Here is a 23,257-nt window from a genome sequence, read left to right on the forward strand (position 1 = left end):
TTGCAGTATTGAGCTACAACATACAGTGTAACATTGTAAGTTACAGTGTTGCGTTAAAATGGTGCTGCACTATAATTTGCGATGTTGCATCATCATACAGTGTTACATTATAAACTACGTGTGAAGTGTTGCATTATAACTTAGTGCTGCATTATAACTGATCGTAGTGTTCAAAAGTGCACTGTTAATATTGTAACTCATAGTGGTTTACATTGTGACTCACAGGGTTAAATGAACCCCTACGGAGTTAAATAAATACTTCTGGTGTTGAATTAATATTTAGTGTTTTGGTCAGTTTCTCACAGATAAGCTATGATTATTAATGTAACACTGTAAATGTACAGTGAACAATATTAATGCGGGACTAAGTTTAAATGCAGCGCTGCGCGTCTGAATGATAAATTCAGTTTAATTCAGTTTAATTTAATGTCACTCAGCTCTGATTCGCTGCTGTGAGTTTTATATTCAGAGCATTTCCAGTTTGCGTCTCATTGCTGTTTTTTTTTCCTCCCACATTAAAAAAGAAGAGAATTTCTCATCCCTCCTTTATCAGCCGCATTTCCATTCAGTGTGTGTTCCTCCAGGACGGGGTTGGGAACGCGCCCGGCTGGTGTGTGTGGCTGCTATTGAGCTTTAGGATGGGAACCAGTCACAAATGGCAACATTAATAAATAACCCAGCGCACAGCCGGGCCTTTTACACACACCTATTCAGCTCGGGCTTCGCGTGTCCTTCACGCTTCTTTCACTCATTAAGGGGGCAGAAGAGGGCTGAGAACCGAGCAGTGGGGCAAAAAAGAGCCCAGCTAACGTCCAGCCACACAGACTGACCAGAGGTGACCAGGACAAGCTCAGGGTTTGGATTCATGACCCAAAAATGTTTGTTTATCTCTCTAATCCTCTGGTCAGACACTCAGAGATCAGATCAGAGGGTCAAACCAACCAGTTTAACACCAGTCGATGCCAATAGAGTCACAAAAAGATGCTGTTTTATCTTAATAAAGACACAAATCTGCTTTTTTAATGAGTTTATTGTAACACTAATTAGAGCAGAACTACATCCTGAGGATCTGAACTACAGCAGAGAATCTGAAATGAAGAGAGAAACAGGAATGAAAATAGAAGAAAACATGAAAAAGGAAAACATGTAAAAAAGAAGAAAGTAGATGATAAGGGAGGAAAAGAGGTGATGAAAAGAGAAGAGACAAAAAGAGAAAATGAGCAAAAAAGGAAAAACGAGGAAACGTGATAAAAATAAAAAAAGAGGAAAAGATGCACTGGGTGGATTTATTTATTTATTTATTTATTTATTATGTGGGAATGCAGCCCTGTGATACACAGAGCGATATTTTAAATCGCTAGTCGTTCGAAATGTGGGTTAAATTTAGATACCAAAACATTAGATTATTGGCCATTTATCTGATTAAATAATAATAATAAAAATACAGCAGAAAAATGCTACATAGATAAAATATTAAATAAATGAATGAATGAATAAATAAATAAATAAGTAAATAAATAAAGAAGCGTGTTTTTTTTTTCTAACACCATAATATCAAACATTGATTTATGTTTAAATATGAATTTATTGTTTTAATAAGGTGAGTGAGTGTTTTGGGGTGGTGTGGTGTGGTGTGGAGTGGGGTGGGTGGTGTGGGGTGGAGTGGGGTGGTGTGACATGCAGAGTATCTGCGCAGCGACTGAATAAAACCACAGAAATAAACAATAAAAAATTCCCCAACTCCCCGAATCTGGAGCGCGAGGTGATGAATATGGAGGTGAAAATCTGCGGCTATCTTGTTTTTGGGTGGTTCTCCTGTTGAGTACCTGTCCGGCACACGCCGCCCCTCAATAGCGGTTAACAAGTCCCCAAAACTTCAGCTCCTTTTCTTCAAACAGAGCCGCACAAAAGCGCCGGGGGAGAGAAGGGAGACTCAAAGGGATTCAGCCAAGTACATTTAAAGTAGGCAGTGATTTCCAAAGAGGCAGAGCGAGGCAGGGCGAGGCAGAGCGGGTCTGTATGGAGACAATGCGAGGCCGCAGAATTTATGGGTAAATTATTCAGTGGATTTGTCAGTTAAAATCTCGGAGCTGTCCGGAGGAGAAAAGACCCCGCTGAGGATTAATGTTCCAGCCGCGGCTCTCACTCCCTCACTCTCTCTCTCTCTCTCTCCTCCCTCTCTCCTCTCTCCTCTCTCTCTCTCTCTCTCTTTCTCTCTCTCTCTCCCTCTCTCTCTCTCTCTCTCCCTCTCTCTCTCTCTCTCTCTCTCTCGCACCCCCTCTGCCTTTCAGCAGCCTTGACAAATTAGATTTCTGGGGACGGGAAGGTCACAGGGCCCCTATTGTCCACTAAAGGGTCATTATAGAGAGAGAGTGAAAGTGTATATGTGAGTGTGTGAATGTGTGTGTGTGGGGGGGGGTGTGAGACCAGTCCCTCCTGTCTTGTGGCCACCCTATGTGTGTGTGTGCGCGCGCGCGCGCTCCGTTAGAAAAGCAGCTCTCTCCGCGTCTCGTGCGTCATTCTGCAGGCGGAGTCTGAGCTGCTATCATCCCCTCTCTCTCCCTGTCTCTCTCACTGTCTCTCTCTCTCTCTCTGAGTGTGTGTGTGTGTGTGTGTGTGATGCTCGCGCCCTGCTCTCCCCCGGTGTGTGTGTGTGTGGTGACGGACTGCGCGCTCTCGGCGGGGCTGCGCTTCGGCCCCTTCCCGGGAATCTTCAGACTGGGCCGCTTCGCCTCGGACAGGCGCGAGGAGGGCGCTAAAAAGAAGGTACCATAACTTTTACACACGTTCAGGTTACTGTCGCTTCAATGTAGCGATTACCAGGATTATTATACAGAGTTATTATATTAAAATTAATAAGTCTTTGAGCTGAATGAGTGTAACGTTACTGAGAGGAGAGTTACTCAGATTAGCATTATACTTATTATAGTAGTGTAGTATACAGGTCAATCTTACAAATAATAATAATAATAATAATAATAATAATAATAACGATAATAATAATAATTATTATTAGCATTATTTTAATAATATAACCAACACATGTGCAGTTTCATATCAGGTATAAACATCTGTAGCAAAATACTAACAGCAGTAAAATTTCAATAACAAAATAAGCAAAATAAAATTCTAATATTGATATTTAGAAAAGTAAATGAAATTGTAATATTTGAGATCAAAGTTATTTTCATTATAATAATAATAGATGTTTGTCTGGGATGTTTGTCGAAGCTTTAGATACAGTTAATGGAGAATATAATATAATATAATATCGGTTATAATATGATCATAACTGCAGTAATAATAACAGTGATGATAATAAAGAGATGAGAATCTGAGATCAATAGGCTTCGCTGTAGTTTTATAGATTTCCATAGCAGAAAATTAATGGGAAAAGTTGCAGTGTATTATCACCAAGAAAAAACAATATTAATTTACCTAAAAAAATATCGACAGTGATGGGAAAAAATGATAATAATAAGACGTTAAACTGTTTGAGTTTTAGTGAGTTTTGTCGTTGTCATAGACGCTATGAACGCTAATAACAGTAATATTAGCACAGCTGCTGTTTTTTGTTTGTTATTTAATAAAATCGAGAGTGAATCACGTTTTAAAAGAAATTCTCTAAAATTCACTTTTTACACCTGATTTAAATAATAATATTAATGACAACAATGACGTGATTTAAATCTTATATCCGTGACGTTTAATGGTCTGTTACTCGAAATGCAGCATCTTCATCTTCATCATCTTCACTGCTGTCACTCAGATTCGCGGGGGGGGGCATCTCACATTACTACATTCAGCTAATCCAATCTAATTCATCACTTAATCTGAGTGTAATCAGATTATTAGAAGTAAAGCGATAAAACATTTAAAATCAGAAATAAAATCCTTTACATCGACAAATTAAATTTAAATTTAATTACAGATCATTTTCGAAGCGCAAACAGCTTCGCTTAATTTAGTCTCAACTTGATAAAATAAAAACACCAAAACAAAAACTAGAGAAAGTGACCAACAAAACAAGGAAGACAAAAAAATCCGAATCTACAAAAATGGAATAATTAAGAAGCGATTTTAAATGAATTTTGTGATTTATTATTATTATTATTGTTATTGTTTTGCAGCTGGTCAGTTCAGACGCGCTCATGCTCGCTCGTGCTTTTTATATTTCCTCTCGCTATTTAATCATTATTGCTGTTATTCTATAACTTAACAATAAATCGCGCTCGGCTGCGTGAGACCATGCGCGCTCCCTTCATGAGGGGAGGGGGACGCTGCGCGCTCCCGCGATCCTCCGAGCTCATCAGGCGCAGACGCGCTTTAATTCATAATTAATTAGATTGGATTAGAAACGCACTGAGACTCAAACACATTTATCACCCAAACTCAATTAAAGAGCGTTTATTGTTTGTTTATTGACTGTTAATAAAACCACATTAACGCGCTTAAAAAGATGATCCCCGCGAGGAAAAGCGACAGGTAAAAACAAACAGCTGATCAGGGCCGAATTACCTTCACACTTTTTACACATTGTACACAGAAAAGACGACTCAAATATGAACCATCACGAGCACTGAAGATGAAAACATTCAAATAAAACCATTTTGAGTTCAAAGCGTTTAACAGTAATTATGGAAATGATAAATAATATATAAATACATTAATATAAATATTATTCTGCGTTTCTGCAGTTTTTGGCTGAAGACGATCTGATGAATCTAAATCGGATGTTAATTCAAATGTATCTGATCCATTTCTGCGCTTTATGGCGCTCATAACGCGTTTATAACTGCACTGGTTGTTGTGATTTATTGTTTATTATTATGATGGTCTTCGTACTTTTAGGTTATTAATGATTGAATCTGCTTTATATTCGTGTTTTATTGTTGTTGTTATTGATGGTTTATTATCAGGTGTTAATTGACTGTTTTGTGCTGGATTGTTTGTTTGTTTGTTTGTTTGCTTGTTTGTGTTTTATTTCGTTTATAAATGATTTTTTTCCTGTTTCTCTGCGCAGGTGCGTCTTGTCCGCGGGGAGCTCGTGGATGAAAGCGGCCGGTCAGTCTCAGAGTGGATCGGACTGATTAGAGCGGCCAGAAACAGTCACGAGCAGAACCTGGAGGCAGTGTCCGACTTACCTGGCGGACAGGTGAGACACAGAGCGGTGAAGTGCTGATTCAAGTGTGTGAATGAAGTTGATTATCTTCATCCTGACTTGTGGTGATTGTTGTGTTTCTGCTGCAGCGAAAGTAAAGTAGATGATCTGAAGTTATACCGTGTGTATTTGTTGGTTCTGGGGTCAGATATTTTACCGCGTGCTGAGGGAGGTCCAGGCTGGAGAGGAGCTGAGCGTGTGGTACTCCAGCAGTCTGGCACAGTGGTACCACATACCCACCACTGCCACCCCCACACACGACGAGAAAGGTGAGGAGCCCACCAGCTTCAGCTCACCACCCACTCACCTCTGACCTCTAACGCGCCTTTGATGGCCAAGATTTATTATTCAGGAACCACATAAACAACAGAGCAGAACGTTCTAGACTCTAACAGTGAGGGTCGTCGGCGTTAAAGAGACTTGGAGCCATGAAGATGCTAGACTTTAATAGACAAGATTCACACTTCCCTGGTTCCTCAAGGGTTCTTTAATAAAGGCAATGGTTCTATTTAGATGAGTTCTATTCAGTAGTACCATTTCATGCTTAAATGTTTCTTCAGATTGATGGAGAATGTGTTGTACCTTTTCAAAAATGGTTCTATGCAGCACCAAAAAGGGTCGAGCTTGTAACAATAGCAGAACCTTTTGGTGCTGTATAGATCCATTTTCAAAAAAGTTCTACTCTCACTTTGCAAAGAACCATTTAAGCATGAGATGGTCCTAGAACCGATGGTTCTAAATAAAGCCATTGCCTTTGCTAAAGAACCCTTGAAGAACCGTCTTTTTAAAGTGTGTTCTTTAGTATACACTGTTAAGAACGAAGTTTCCTAAAAGGTTCTTGGCCTGTAAAAAAGTATTATTTTATCGTTTTAGCATAAATCTGACGGCGTCTAAACGTTGATTTTACTGAAACTCCAGTAATAAACGGAGGGTGAGGAGAAAAACGTGATCATAAATCTAATCGCGTTTCAGCTTTAGGTGTGAACACAGATAAAATCAGAAAAGCCGAAAGAATGAAAACTTTTAGAATTTTTAATTGCTTTTAGTGGAGTTAGGATCGATATTAATGACCTTTTATTTTCAAATAAGTACTTTATAATAAATAAATAAATAAATAAATAAATAAATAAATACAAAGCGTGAAATCAGTCTGTACATGATAATAAATAATACAAAAACATAACGGAAATTTAATAATAATAATAATAATAATAATAATAATAATAATAAAATAAAAGATATGGATTTATTGAGCTTTATTGTTGATTCATTATGGCGCCACCAGCAAAATGACAGCCAATCCGGATTAGAGGCGGATTAGTATCTTAATCTGTTGTGTGTTTTAGATCCGCTGAAGCCTCTTAGTCACTGAGCCCAAACACCGATCAACACAACAGTGACTCAGATCGAATCGATCCGACAGCTTGTAATATCGATCATTCTGATTTGGGCTCAGATCTCTCTCTGATCTCAGCGCGTGCCGGAGTTTGATGGAGTTTCTGCAGATGAACCTCCTGATGACGCGCTGTTAACCGCGTTTTAAACGCGCTCTAACGGGTCGTGCTGTCCGGTCCGGTTCCTCTGCGGGAGATAAACTCTCTGAGGATGCTGTGATGAACAGCCTCTGCTGCCCAGCCGAGGTTAACAAATGTCACGCGGTCATTCATATTCATGCGCTCACGAGTGAATAAATGTTAGTGGAGGTGATCTGTGATCTGTACGGTCCATTAGCCGGAACACACTCCGCTTTGTTCCGGCCTGAATGCAAAACTTTTATTGTGGGATTATTATCGGCCCTGATTTGCCAACAGATGGAGCGACGCAGCTCATTGTTTCTGCGATTTCAAGCAACAGCTGCTGTCACTACTTCCACGGCGAGAGAGAGAGAGAGAGAGAGAGAGAGAGAGAGAAACAGAGAGAGAGACAGAGACACAGAGAGAGACACCCACAGAGAGAGAGAGAGAGAGAGAGAGAGAGAGAGAGAGAGAGAAAGAAAGAGAGAGAGACAGAGAGAGAGACAGAGAGAGAGAGAGAAAGAAACAGAGAGAGGGACAGAGAGAGAGAAACAGAGAGACAGAAGACAGAGACACAGAGAGAGACACCCACAGAGAGATAGAGAGAGAGAGAGAGAGAGAGAGAGAGAGAGAGAGAGAGAGAGAGAGAAAGTCCTCCTGTTTATTGGGTTTTGCTCTTTTGGATGTCAGTAATAACCATCAGCCCTTTAGCGCGTCACACACACTTTCACACTCAACTGGTGTCAAACACACATCAGACAAATCACACAGATCAATATACAAAATACCCCCCAGCTTTAATAATCACTTCGGCGGTAAAGGTGATGGATCAGGGTTTCGTTCTTTCTTTCTTTCTTTTTAAATAAAAAACGTACCGAACCGTATTAAACCGTGTACATTTCTTAATACAATTAAATCGCGATCACTTAAAAAGTCGTGCTTTTTCTTCTTATCACTTAATATTTAAGAAAGAAAGAAAGAAAGAAAGAAAAGAAAGAATTTTAACCGTTTAAAACAAATTTGTTGAAATATTAAATCGCTAAAAAAAATTCCATCCAATCGCAATAACTGCAAAAAAAATTACGTTTTTGATCTCAGCGCTCAGAATAGAGGACAACAGGAAAGAAAGAAAGAAAGAAAGAAAGAAAGAAAAAAGAAAAAAATACAAATCTACCATTTTTCAGTTGAAATAAAACCGTCAAAATTATATTTATCTCGCATTTCTCCTCACGTGCTCATGTGCGTCTGGAGACCCCCCAAAAAAGGTCGATTTCTCCTTATTTCTATAACTGTTACCACAAACATTCATTCGTGAGTAAGTTTGGTTTGAAATTTGCTTCCCGGATCATTTTAGTGTAACTGTTCATTCAGCTCAGCACACAAAACCCCTTCATCACGGGCTTCAGTGTAAACGAGTCGCAAACCCAGTTTAGAATGATCTGAGCTGCGGAGAATCTGAGCAGATAGAAAAGGAGAAGAGGAGGAGATTGATTGATTGATTGATTGATTGATTGACTGATTTATTTATTTATTTAAGCAATCAAAGCTCACTCCTACAGTATATTACCTGTGTATGGGTGCTGACTCTCTCTCTCTCTCTCTCTCTCTCTCTCTCTCTCTCTCTGTCTCTCTCTCTCTCTCCCTCTCTCTCTCTCCAGGTGAAGAGCGCTACATCTGCTGGTACTGCTGGAGGATGTTCCGCTACCCAAACACTCTGAAGGCGCACGTGCACTTCCACTGCGCACAGGCACGCGGCCCAGAGACCCTCAACCGCTCCCCCAAGTCCGGGGACACCCCAGGAGGACCTGAGCCAGGCGCGCGCCCTTCGGCCTCCCCAGCCTTCCCCACCAAGGACGGCGCGCTGGACATGAGCGTGACCTCCAGCAGGCAGCACGGGACTTCCTCCTCATCATCGTCATCCTCCTCCTCTTCCTCCTCATCCTCGTTGCTGCTCCTGCACCATGTGGGCTTCCAGCCTGGCGCGCGCTCGGCCTTCAGACCCGCAGGACTCTCCAAGCTCGCGCTCTCTGCGCGAGACGACGACGACGACCGAATTGGAGATCGAGAACGAGACCGGGACCGCGACGCGAGGGCTGATGGGAAACCGAGGCCCGGGCGCACCTTGCTGGAGCCCTCGCTCAAGGGCGGGCACCACGAGCCTGGCAATGCAGTGGCACGTGCTTTTCCCTTTCTGCCTCACTTCAACCACGACGACTCCACGACCACTTCCACGACGATGATGACTTCATCGCCGTCGTCCGCTTTCAAGCACGTGGAGAGCCGCGTGCACCATGCTCCTCACCATCCTCATCCTCCGCATCCGCCAGTCTCGCGATATCCGCCTCCAGCGCCTTTTGAGCGGTTTTCCTCGCCTCTGGATGGCGGGAAGCCGTACGCTGGGGGCAGCGGGGTCGGGGTGGGTGGGCTCGCGGGCGGCGACTGCGGCATGCCGCTGGTGCCGTTTACGGTCTACGGAGGCGAGCTGCTGTACGGATCGCCCTGCTACCCGCTCCGCCTGCACCTGGGCGGACTGCTTCGTTACCCGGATGCTGTTCCGTACCTGGCCAGCGCGCCCTCGCTGGCGCCCGACCTCGGCCAATTAGCGGCAGCCGCAGCGGCTGGAGGGGGACTTGATCGCGATCTCGTAGCGGCGCATGCGCAACGGCGCCTATCGGAGATGATGATGACGACAGCGACCGCTGATGAAGAGGTGATGAAGGGTCGGGGAGGGCTCGAGACGTCCGTGCGCGCCTCCACGTGCGCCCCAGGCAAGCCCAAGAAGGGCCACCTGTGCCTCTACTGCGGCAAGCTGTACTCGCGCAAGTACGGGCTGAAGATCCACATGCGCACGCACACCGGATACAAGCCGCTGAAGTGTCGCGTGTGCTTTCGGCCCTTCGGCGACCCCAGCAACCTCAACAAGCATATCCGGCTGCACGCGGAGGGAAACACGCCCTACAGGTGCGACCACTGCGGAAAGGTGCTGGTGCGCAGGAGAGACCTGGAGAGGCACGTGAAGTCCAGGCATCCGGGTCAGCGCACGAGCACCACGACACCCGGCGCAAGCATGAAGAAGGGCGAGGAAGAGGAGGAGGAGGAGGTCGGGAGGAAGAGCGAGGAGGAGGAGGAGAGTGACGTGGACGTGTGTTTCACTGATGAACAGAGCGATCACGAGCCCAGCAAGAAATAACAGCGAATAAACCTTTAAAGTCATAAATAAATAAAAACGCGTTGGCGCCGCGCTGAGTGACCGCGAGTAAACTACACGCACATACGGGTTTCTGTTTGGCTGTGAAGTTTTTCCTCCAATGTGACAAAAAAAGAGAAAAAAAATCGAATTTCATATTTTTTCTCAAATTCTGTCCAACAAATTTTAAATTTTATTAAAAAAATAAAAAAAAATGACTGCAGAAATATCACCGCCCCACACACACACACACCCCATTTTGGAGCTGCACTTTATACCAACACTTTCCTACACAATAACAGTTACAAACTGAGGACCAGACCTGTAAAAAGTCTGCATTTTTATTTTAATTTGAATTATTTTATTATTTTTTTATTCTGTTTTTGTAAACTGCTTCCATCTTTTAGTTCTTTTATAAACTCCTCTGTTTTCTAATCCCTCAGTTCTTTTGCACTTTTCCCCTCTGAAAATGTTCACCCCCCCCCACAAAAAAATAACAACTTTCAGGTTTAATAAAGAAAAAGAACTGCTGGGTGTTTTTGAAGAATATCGGTGTGATTATTTTTCTTCCCCCAAAGTTTATGTACAAATGTAATTATGGTATTAACTGTTAAGGTGTGGTTTGTAATGGTTGTTAATAATTGATATTGTAAAATGAAATATTTTTCCTCAATCAAATTCCTTTCATTGTCAGTTTTTTAAATAAATGACAAAAGAGAAAATTGTTTGATAATTAATATTGTTTACTGTGATGTGTGATCAGACTGAAATACAGCAGCGTTTTTTATTGTTTACTGTGAAACTAAAAGCTAATCAGTTCAGATTTTATCAACAAAAGCACTGTGCAAAAGTCCAAGACCCCCTTTCAATCATTGAACCTGTCAGTCAAAAGGAAGGTCAGCTACAGGTTATTCATTTTTCAGCTTCAGGAAAAAGTAGAAAACATTAATAATAAATTACACCTAAACATAAAGTCTCAACGAGTATATATATGTATATATATATATATATATATATATATATATATATATATATATATATATATATATACATTCAGTGTTTAGTGTCTCCACACTTTGCCTTTGTCACAGCTTCCCTTATTTTTAAGAGACATTCAGTTTTTCAAAGAAATATACACTCTTATTTTTTTATTTATTTTTTTTATTTTTTGCAAGGGTTCTTTAGTAAAAGGACTGGTTCTATTTCTAAATAGAACCATTTCATGCTCAAATGGTTTTTTGTATGGTGAAATGTTTTTTTCCGATTGATGGAGAACGTGTAGTATATGGTTAAGATAGTTCTTTAGTGTAAAGAGTGGTTCTGTTTCTATATAGAACCCTTTGCATATTAAAATGATTCTTTGTGTGGTGAAATAGTTCTTTAGAATAGTTCTTGAAGAGTGTGCTGTATATGGTTCTATGTATCTATAAAGAACCTTTACATTATCTATCTGAAGAATCGTTTCACCATGGAAAGATACATTGAAGCATGAATGCATTCTAAATTGGACTCATGGTTCTACATAGAACCATTCCCTTTACTAAAGAACCCTTGAAGAATCATCGTTTTTAAGCGTGATGATTCCTCCAAAGTTCAGTCGTAGAAGTTGGCTGCATTTTCTGCTTCTCACAGTCCGGTTCCAGATGTCCTGTTTTTGGTGCTCTTGTTCTTTTTGTGTTTCCTTTTCTCAGTAATAGCTTTGCTACCTGCACCTCCTTTAAGTCCCACAGTGTGAAGCAAGAGTGGAGCTTGATTTTCTCCCTTCAGTGCTGTTTATCTGTCGGTCACAGTTTTGGTGTCTACCAGGTCTTGCATGGCTGTTAGGCCGTTAGGCTGTTATATCGTTTGATCATTTTTTTAAACTTCAGTTTTGGAAACATTATTTTCCATGTTTTCCTTTGACTTTTTCCTCTTCCTTCTGCAAGTGGATTATCTTACATCTCCTCAGAAACACCTCCTGAGAAATGAACAAATAAAGTAAGGTGGTCTCTGACTTTTGCACAGTAAGTCTATTCGTGAAAATATGAATGAAGACTACAGGCTTTGATGTTGACATCAAGATAAACTTGAACCTGAACATCTGAAATGAAAATAACTGTATTCTATATTCATATTCACACAGCACTTTTCATTTATCAGAGAGTTTTAAGGTATTAAAAAGCAAAGAATCAAGAATTTGTAAAAACAGGCTCAGATTACAGGCCTTTGTTAGAAGATCATAGAGCCAGAAGAATTTCAGAGCCAGCGTGAGCAAAAGGGGGCTTTGAGAGGACAATTCCCACCGACTGAGAGATTTGGCTTTGGAGAGGTTTAATATGTGTGCAGGAAACAGACACTGCCACTCTTACCATAATAGCCTTAGTACCATTTTCAGAGGAAGGACTGGATGATTCTGGCCTCTGGAATGGCTCCCTGAGCCCTGGACAAAAAGTCAAAAATTGATGCCACATCACAGACTGGAAATCAGTTTCCTTTTCAAGGGAGAATGTCGGAGTAAATTGAAGGGCAGTTTTAGAAATATTAACACCTGCTGGTCTCTGACATTTGACCGCACCACATGGGGATTTGAACCAGTGACCTTGTAGTTATAGATGTGAATCACTTTACAACGGTGCTGCCGCTCACACACACTGAAGCTCCTAGGAAGCCAGCACAGTTCATCCGAACACAACAGGCTTGGACATATTTTGAAGAAGAAACTCTGAAGATGTGTGTTTGGTTGTGTTGTCATTGCCTTCATTAAAAACCTAACAAAGCTTGAATCTAATACTATTAAAGATTTACTGTTTGGTGCTGAGTCTCTTTACAGAGGCACATCAGGTCAAACCGTATTTGAGGCAGCTCAGCATGTCGTACAGTAATTGGTCATAATTGGCTTTGGTGCACGTGTCACACTGAACCGTCAGAAATGTTCTCTAAAGCAGGTCTGGATTTCAGCGTTATAGAACACGCACTGTTTCTGACGGCACCTCATTTTTTACATGCTACATTTTCAGTTTTAACAGGTTTTGATTTCATTATTATCCTCAAAAAAACCTGTTTATTTGCTGCATTAGCACCAGTACATTCTTGAGAACGTCTGACTTTTGTAATCCTTTGTCTGATTATCAGAGATTTGTAAAGGTTTTGTGAGCATCTTCAGTTCTTCCATGTCTTCCTCTCCTCCTCGTCCTCCTCCCTCCCCCACTCTCTGCCCCTCTGTAGAAATGTCACTGCTGTCTTCACATCCTGACACCAACGTGGAAGTGTCTCCTCAGCCACTCTGCTGCTACCAGTCCCTGCCTGCATGCTGTCAGAAGGATAATAACAACCCTTTGTTTATGGAACACTCATCATACATCACATGCAAACAGTGGAAACAATACAGGAAATAAAATAAGATAAAAGCACAAGTAGGACATAGAGGACTGAAGTCTACAATTTTATCATCGCAAACTGTTTATTTAGCCTTATTTGCCTGGAACAGAAGACATTCTTTCACATAAACACTTTCCCAGTTAGATGCTTAATGCTGTACACTGTCCAAAGGAAGCATTTTAGGAATGATAAAACTAAGAAGTAGACTTATTTTTTTTTTTAACCAGGAAGTCCAAGACATGAAATGATGTGAAACAGCTAGAGACGCTCGATGTTTAAGCATAGACCAAATTAGCTGAATCTTCCTGAAGAAGGGTTTTATTTTGACCTGCAATCAAAGTCTTTTAGTGTCCCAATTTAACTGCTGGAGAATTATGTTTATTTTGATAAACAGAGGAGTAAAACCAGAAATCATCAACATAGAAATAACATTTTCTTTAGGAACCATGTGGCCAAGAGGGTTATATGATGAAAATAAACTTTGGCCAAGAACTGAACCCTGAGGTACACCATGTGTAATGGAGGTTGTTAAGCCTGGGCGTGACTTAAGATAAGAAGAAAACCATTTAAGAGTCCTACCTACCAGCCACACAGCTCAGTCTCTATGTGTTTACATTACAAAACACTGTCAGTTATTTACCAGAAACAGTGTTTAATCAATTTTGGCTACTGTTGATCAAATTAGAGGTTGTACACTCTTGTGTAATTAGTCATACTGTGCAAACGAAAAAGCCAGTTAAAGTAGTGTTCTGTGTTTGTGAGAGAGAGCATTTTATTTTTCTACCCGCTGAGTAGTGTTGGGTATTCTATCGCTAGCTACTCTTGGCTTTTGTTGTTGGCTGTATGTTACTGTTGTAACATCATCCTGGATTTGGGCCAAAGACCATACTCCCCCACCACTCTACCCACCCCACCCCGCCCACCAGCGTTTAATCAATTAGTGCCATTCATTAGCTGGGGCACCAGAAAGAGGGATTGATTGAGAGACTCTGAGCTTTTCACACAGCTTCAGATTCAGGCAGAACTTTCACCCACCCACTGGCAACCTATTAACACCAGCATAGCTTCACACAGGCAGGCTTTTCACTGCAGCTGAAAGCCTGAAATGCCTCATATCTGTTTATGTAGCAAAACCATCAACATTCTTGGAAGAAGTGCATTGCAATTGACCTTTACAGAGGCCAGTTGACCCTGAGGCCAGGACTGGATGCTTTTTTAAAGGCCAACATAGTTACAGTTTGCATAATACGGAGCTAAAGGCAAACAAATCTGTTAAAGATTGATTGGTAAGAAGGAACATGATTCATCTTTGGAATGTAAAGGGGTTCAAAAAGATTTTGCCCTAAAATGTACTTTTTAAAATCTATTAATGTGGTGAGGTACATGGGGGACGCTGTAGGGTAAAATAGTCACCAAAGAGAATTTCTTTTTCATTTTTAGACAGATTTACAGCTGTTTTACCAATGTCAATATTACATATAAAACACATAAGAAACATGTAGGATTACTGGTCATTTTGGATAGTAAACTAAATGTTTATATTAACACGACCCCTGGTTCCTATGACCACCATTGTACAGAAGTCTGAGTCTGTGTCAGAGGTGAATGTAAGCACAAACCTTTTATTTAAAGACTATGAGATGCAGGGAAACCCTGAAATCCTGAAAGCCAGAGGAATATGGACGTCTGTCTTGAATCTTCATGGTGTCAATTAGTTTTGCAGTAATTGTCCTGCACAATGGAGCTCAGGCCTAGAGGCATCTTTGTGACAATGTTCCCAAAAAACCCATAAACAATTGATCACATTGCTTTAGAGTATAACAACTCCATCATCCCTGCACTGTCCTCACTGCTGACCCTACTCCAGAGATTCAGGAGAATTACTGACTATTTAACCTCATACAACAGGACACAAAAGCAGAGAGCCAAGGCGAAGAATGCAGCCCACATATGAAGCAAACAGGCAAACAGAAGCAGAAGAATGAAGAATGTCTGAGGATTTACCACAGAGAGACCACAAGGTCAAGATGGAGGTTAAAGGAAGAAGAGATGAAGCAGTGCACCAAGCTGAGCCCTTTTTTCCATCTCTTTGCCTCAGAGACCTTCTGTTAGACAGGAGCCATGAGGGTCAGGAGCTAACACGTGACGGCAGAGAGCATGAACAGAACGGAGCTTTTCAAAAGAATCTGTTTATTAAACGGAGTTTATTAAAAACGTCTTAGCACAGAGATCACCTACAGGTCATCACTTCCTTCCTTCTCCCACCACAGAGCAGGAGTTCACACAGATTACAGACAGTGTTATCACCCTCAGATGACCCACACAGTTTCCCCAAGTAAGCATCAAGGTTACATACCAATGATAGAGGCACAGAAAGGTATAGAACTTCTAAGATGACCTAAGAGAGAATCAGCCCTTGGAGACGATATGACTGCTCTGATAGACTGAATAAGCATGTAAAGGTTATATAATTAGCCACTTTCCAACACCCTCACGCCTTCGGGAAGCTTTAGAGCATCGTGTTCGCTTTAAACAGCCAAGGTGAGGATGCAGGTCTATGCATAAACTCAGCAAAGCATGGCAGAGGTTTCGCAGCCTAAACATCTACCTTTGGTAGAAAGACTGATAAGTGATCTGTCAGTTATGTTGCTGATAGCAAAAGCAAGTAATCATTCATTTTTTTATTTCTTACTTGTAGTTCATTTAAACGAGCTGAGACATTCTGAGGAAACTGCAGATTCTATATTTTCAATTCATACCACATTTGTGTTTGATAGTAGTAGAGAAAGTGTTGGTCCCACTTTATATTAAGAGTCTGTAATAACTGTGCAGTTACACATTAACAACATATGTAACAACAATGCAACTACTGTTGATGTTTTCACTTATGTAATTACACAAGTGTATCTTCATAATTGCATCAACATATTGTATCTTATGTAATTACACTTGTGTATTAAGGTGAATTGCTGTCTTTCCAGAAAGATTTTTATGATGGTAAGAGAAGGTAAATTATAAGAGTACTTGAAATGATAGAAGTGATAACTTTCCTAACACTTTTCTGGCTGTAGCAGTGCACTTGTGTCGTGACATGGTAACCAAAGTTCTGGCTTTAAAGCGCTCTATAAATTTATTAATATCAAAGCAGTAACTATGAGAGGCTGTGTGTTACTGCAATTTTATCATAGAGAAACATAGAACAGGATAAAATACTATCACAAGATAATAATATCATAATATACAAATTACATTTTGGGTTTAATTTCAGTCATTTTGATTGTGGTAATATTTGTACTGCTTTGTGATTGGTTACATATCTGACTTAGGAGCTTCTGCATTTTAGACCACAAGATTCCCAAAAAGAGCAGAACAGAGTCACACAATCTTTAGTTCCTGTGCTGATAAATGCAGGATATGTAGTAAGAAGAGCTGCAGTTCTCACAATTTAAGTAGATTTTTGACCTGCTGTTTTTGTATTTCTACTCAAGCTGGGAATAGCAATTTTACTTTTGCAATTATTTTTATGCAATCATCAATACTTTTACTTGAGTATTGATTTAAGCTCCTCTACCCTCCTCTGGACCTGATCATGAACAGTGTCAGTGTTAGTTTTGATGCTGCTACAGTAGGTGTAGTACTTGTTAGTGTCAGCACTTCATGTCGTTTAGGGAAAGTGGAGGTTTTTAGAAGGTGGTGGGTGTCACCACAGTACTTTGAAAAGTGGTGGGTCAAATGCCTGCTTGCCAATGTGCTTCCAGCTTGCTATAGTTATAGTAAACCATGTTTACAAACATTCAGATTTGATCTACAACAGTGGTCATCAACACTCCTCCTGGAGATCTACTTACCTGTGGAGCTTCACTCCAACCCACACCCAGCATGCTGCCCCCTAACACAGAGCGTCTGATTCAGCCAATCAAGGACATCCGAAGATATTAATTAGCAGGAGCAGGTGTGACAAATGTGGCTAGAACCAGACTCCTCAGGAGGTTCTCCAGGACCAGGGCTGGTGACACTCTCGATGGTGCCGCCAGACGAAATTTGCACCCATGAACTGAAATATTAAGTCTATTTGACAGATTTCAGATGTCAATCAACAACGAAAAGAGTGATCATTTATCATTTACTGCAATTCTGACTAAAATCAATACATTTTGTATACACAAAAGTCTTGAACTACAGTCTCATCTCTCACAGCTTTCCACCTGCACAAGCCTTTCTCTGTACTGTCCAGTCAAAGCCAGTGCTTTTGTTCTGTCTACTCTCACTCAGAGTCTCAGAGCTGAGGATCATCGCAGGTAACAGGCAGTGTTACACTCACAATGGCGGGAATTAAACTATTAAATCCTTTAATCAGGGACAAAAGACCTCAATTTGGGACCAAAATGCATTTTCACAAAGCAACCTTGATCAGGGACAAAGGTGCAAAGAAAAACAAGTGCATAGTCAAAGAGGAAATATTTCAGCACTGCAGTGTTAAAACTTTATGAATTCTAACTTAGGAGGAGGAAAATATTCATCTTTGGTTCATTCGTTCTGAAATGTTCACACAATGTAAAAGACACCTGCCACTTTCTTCACATGAGAAATATCTCCAGAAATGGGTTGATATGACAGTGACTGTTTCTCTCTGTGTGACTGCAGTTGACGGGGATGAAGCACAGAGATGCCAGAACCTGCTCTTGTTTGGCATCAGATAGGCTCCTGTTTCTAAGGCAACCTCAGTGTCAGCACACATTAAAGGACAAGTGCACATGTGACTGAAGAACGGACAGTGTTAAAGTATCCAGACGCCACAAAGAGATACAAAATTTTGACCTTTCTGAGCAACAAGGAAGGGACATATTGATAACGTCAAAAATGATATCAACAAAATTGACCGTCCAAAAAAATATTGTAGCGTAGCGCAGAAGAAGCGTGACCAGGAAGCAGCTCTCTTACTGCTAGAGCACTGTAGCAGTGTGTTTGTTAGCTAACTGGAGGATTGATTCACCTGGAAAGCAGAAGTGGTGGGGTGAAAACTTTAGGCCACCTCCCTCCCATCTAATGCAGACATTCTGAAACCCACAGAAATGCTGAATTCTGGAAATTGTCAGTTGCATTCAGTTAGATGCAAAAGTCAAGCAGCTACAAATGATGATGTGTTTTTCCTTCAGACATGAAATTTTAAAGGTAACAGTTTTAAAAAGGTAATAATAAGTTTTGTGAACAGATTTTTAAAAAGAAATGTAGAAGTTGGGTCTCCAGAACAAATTCAGTGCACTTTGAGATGGATAGAAGTCACTGGAACTGGAGGAATGAACCACTTTTTTAAAAAGATATTTCCTCAACTGGTGTTTGGACAATGGTGGTGAAGAATGCTGTTGGTCCCAATTAGGTTACTTTTATTATTAGTTTAAACTTTATCATATTTTACTAATTAAGTCTCTTAAACCTGTGCATTTCAGTGATTCTACCAGTTAAGGGGGACTTCATGTCTCATGACTTATTGCTCTGATAATCTAATTATTAATGCACAGTATTTTGTATAAATTATGCAAGGTTATGTCAGCATGGCATTCACAAAGCAACTCCATACATGGTCTTAAATATTATTAGCTTGCAGGTGATTTACTTTAACAGAAATCTGGTGTAAAATCTTTATTTTTTACTTCTGTAAAGTTACAGTTTTGGTTACACAAACATTTTCTGGCAATCACAATAAGAAATGTGTTATTTTGCAAAGCAAAACACTGAATATTATTGGATGCACAATTTAACCTGTTAGCTGTCTTTTAGCTTGTTTATTTTAGCCTTAGCATTCTTTTTTGTTGTTGTTGTCAGCCCTGCATTTCAAACAAACCAGGTACTTCATTTATTAATAAAGCAGCATAACAGGCCATTCACAGCACACAGGTATGTAGTGACTGGCCACATTAGTCCAGAATTCAATTATTTTGACGTAGTCATAAGTGTATTTTATGATTATTTCAAATGCAACTCAACCAATCAGATTTTAGAACCAGAACTATCTGTCTTTGTAAAATCAATTTTGACACAGGCTCCATGCCGACTGTTATAGCACATCGACATTACCTGCAGGCACAAGTGTCTATCAGAGCATGAGTCCAATCATTCGGGCCTTTCAGCAAACATAGTGATCATTCAGCTCTTACTAATCATCATTTGTTGAGGTGGATGAATCAGGTTTGAATTGGTGCCTAACCTCGGAGAAGAAAAAATAAGACTAGTGGTCCGAGATGAACGCACCGTTTTCAGAAGGAATACACTTGAAGAATGGCAAGGCTGCATAAAAAGACAGGGCACATCAAGAGCTTTAAATAAGGAACATGAGTAAAGCCCTTTGAAGGAGGGAAATGTGCAAAGCCTTTGCCGAATGGCATCCGTTGCCCTGATGATAAGGCAAACAGAGATACTGAGAAAATGGTAAAGGTATACCTGGATGAGGAAACAGAAAGCCTTCAATCCGCCAGTCATCTACAAATATCTCCTCAAAAAGCTTTCAGCTTTGCGAAAGCAAATTCTTGGCTCTAGCATTGACCTACTCTGCACTTTTGGACTCGTTTTAATTGCTTTGATGACCCCAATTGCTCTCGAAAAAGAAGTGATGCATTGCATTTATCTGATTGAACTGTGTACATTATTTTCACACTAATCAAAAACTCACTCTTGTCTTTCAATTTTCCTGCTGTCAGCAATTACTGTGTTGATGCAATACACGATACGCGTTATTCATGTGGAAATGATGTCCACAGTTAACTCAACTGACATTGGATGAATTCAGTGTATCACTGTTTTAACGATAATGTAAGAAATCTAAAATCTCTGATAATCACACACAACAAGCTGGCGGAAAAACACACGGCACTAAACACCAACCATCAAAGCTTGGTGGAAATGAACTAATCTGCCTGCTCTCTGCTCCAAAAGAATGCATAACATTTTCAGACGTCACTGTGTGACCAGGCTGTTGCGTACATCATTCTGTAGAAGCACTATTATGCCCTGTGATACTCTGACCTGAGGAAGCAGGAATCCTCAGATCACCTTGAGATGAGTTCTAGTGGAGAAGTTTAGTTAAGGCCAAAAATCATCTGATTCTGATTCCGATCAATCTTTCTCACAGCATATTCAAACTCTGCTGTCACAATGCAAAATTCCCAGCTCACAGCCTTGTCAAACTCTGTTAACACAGTACGTGTCCAAGCTTGAGGCCTTGTTAAACTCTGCTACCAAGGTGAAAAATGTCCTGGCTCTTAGCCAAGTCAAATTCCGCTACTGCAGTGGAAAATGTCCTGGATCACAGCATAGTGAGTCCCACAGTCCCACTGTCACAATGTAAAATTCCTTATTGAACTCTTCTACTGCACTGAAAGTGCTCTGGCTGACGGTCAAGTCAAATTCCTCTACCACTGAAGTGTCCAGGCTCACGTCCAGGCCTAGTCAAAGTCTGCCGATGCAGTAAAAAATGTCCCAGCTTGCTGCCTTCTTAAATTCTGGTACCGCAATGGAAAGTGTCCAGGCTCACAGCCTAGACAAACTCCATTACTGCGGTAGAAAGTCTTGGCTTGCGGCCTTGTTAAACTCTGCTGAGGTGAAAAGTGTCCTGTAGGGCAGCTCAGTCAAGCTTTGCCACTGCAGTGAAAGTGTCCAGGCACCCGGCCTCGTCAAACTCTGCTATCAGGGTAACAAGTGTCCAGGCTTGTGGGCTTGTTAAACTCCGCTACCACAATGAAAAGTGTCCTGGATCACGACCCAGTCAAACTCAAGATCAAACCTGTGGTCTTTAAAGCTTATATGTTGAATTTTCCTGTGATCACAGTGGGGCACAGCAACATTTACTGGGACATGTAACCCAGTGAATCGGATCTCTTGATGCCTCTGCAAATGACTAATGTTTCGTTTGACCAAAAGTCGTGTAGAAGCAGATCAACAGCTGAATATCAAATCATTCACAATATTTATCTGTTTTTCGGTCGACAGAGGAAACGTGTGTGGGTGAATGTGAGCAGATGTGATGGCTGATGCTGGCCAACCGAGCTGCTGCAGCAGGTAAGCCAGGCGGGCAGGTACCACACACACACACACACACACACACACACACACACACACACACACACTGACATACAGACAAACAGACACAGCTGGTCACAAGCTTCTAGCGTATGACATTGACATGAGGGTTTTAACAAGGACTGTCTGTACACACACACAAACACACACACACACACACACACACACACAGACACACACACACACACACACACAGACACACACACACACTCACACACACACACACACACAGACACACACACACACAGACACACAGACACACACACACACACACACACACAGACACACACACACACACACACACAGACACACAGACACACACACACACACACACACACACACACACACACACAGACACACAGACACACACACACACACACACACAGACACACAGACACAGAGACACACACCGACACACGCCAAATGAGTCAGTTATGCATATTTATCAATGAGAAAGATCAAAAGCAAATAAATGCACGAAAAATTGTCCAACTTTGATTTATTTCATTTCCAGTCAAAATGGCTATTAACAAAAAATTATTCATTTAAAAAACAGAAAATTACACAACAGCCTCAATAACTAAATATAATACATATTTGTCCACCCTTTGCCTTTACTACAACCTCCATTCTTTTCAGGTGACCTCTCTCATTTTCTATTCAAAGAAATCTGCAGGGATGTTTTTCCACACCTCCAAAGTTCAGTCTTAGAAGTCGGTTGATCATTTTCTGCTTCTATTATTCCAAGTAATCCAACACATATTTAATGATGATGTGGTCTGGACACTGAGTGGTCAGTCCATTGTTTTGAGAATTCCAGCAACTTCATTGGTTGATTTTTAAATGTTCTTTGTTTCTCAGTAACAGCTTCTTGACAGCTACAGAGTCCCTTCAGTGCTTTACTATGGAGATTAGACACACTGTGTTCATGTGCAGCTGAACATCTGTGTCATCACTGGGTGCAGCTAAAGTAGCTGAATTTACCAATCAGAAAGGGTGTCTGGATACTTTTGGACATATAAGCTTCACTCCAAAGCCAAATTTCTCAGCTGCTCATCATAGCAGGCAGTTCCAAAGTGAAGGATCCTTCGTATACAGCCTAGAAATGCAGTCTACATTCTGAGTGACTTCAAGGACACAGCTGGTGTTTCCTTTCAGACCGTCGGTTACCCACAGTTCTCTGCGCATGAATGACGTGAAGGAAAAAAAAAAAAAACAGCACCAAGAAAATGGTGGAAAACGAAGCCGTTGGAGCAGAGCTAGTTTTAAAATGTAACTTGTTCACATCCTTGAATTCGACTGATTAATTAAAGTGTTCGCCCAAATATCGTATATTAATCAGAAGTATTTGGTTAAATGTAGTTTATCGTACTACATAAGCTTGTTGGCGATTAACTACCATGGCAACAAACACAGTGCAGTGGCTCCATTTTCTCTCACAGCTCCCTCACAAGTTTCACACCGCAACTGCAAGAGGCGGGACCTTTCTGGTGACATCACTATGCAGCCTCGTTAGGACCATCTGTGTGAAGAACAGGCTACTAAGGAGACATAAGACAGTCCTACCGAGGACCCACACTGCCTCGGCTGCAGCTCAGGCTTTGGAACGCAGCCATAGTGTATCATTTCAATACGTCCTCAGTTTTTTATGTCATCAAAAGGCATGAACGGCATTCATAATTTCAGGATAATTAAGTGGTTAAGATGTAAACAAAGTCATCCAGAGTGGTTTGATGTGAAATGCTGTGTTCTAGACAAACTTTGTGGAAATTGTTCACAACTGTGGTGATAGGAACCAGACGTGTGAAGCAATTAACCTCTCCTTCATAAAGAGTTATGCCTGAAACTTTGTCTTGTGATAGTTTTGAGAAGCTTTTGGCCTAAACGATTTATACTTACATTCATGGTTAAAGGAGGTTAAATAGTCCCTGGAGAAAACTTTTGCTTGATTAAAATCATGAACGG

At 41.0% G+C, this 23,257-nt stretch overlaps 1 protein-coding gene across 1 annotated transcript; it reads left to right on the plus strand.

Annotated features, from left to right (window-relative positions):
- The first annotated feature begins 2,619 nt into the window (after positions 1-2,619).
- prdm13 (PR domain containing 13) lies at positions 2,620-17,919 on the plus strand. The gene is made up of 5 exons (XM_036564470.1): positions 2,620-2,766; positions 5,024-5,155; positions 5,310-5,430; positions 8,334-9,849; positions 17,781-17,919. The coding sequence occupies exons 1-5, from the start codon at positions 2,620-2,622 to the stop codon at positions 17,917-17,919; spliced, it is 2,055 nt and encodes a 684-aa protein (XP_036420363.1).
- Positions 17,920-23,257: the final 5,338 nt, after the last annotated feature.

This window comes from Colossoma macropomum, unplaced genomic scaffold (assembly GCF_904425465.1).
Source record: "Colossoma macropomum unplaced genomic scaffold, Colossoma_macropomum, whole genome shotgun sequence".
NCBI lineage: Eukaryota > Metazoa > Chordata > Actinopteri > Characiformes > Serrasalmidae > Colossoma > Colossoma macropomum.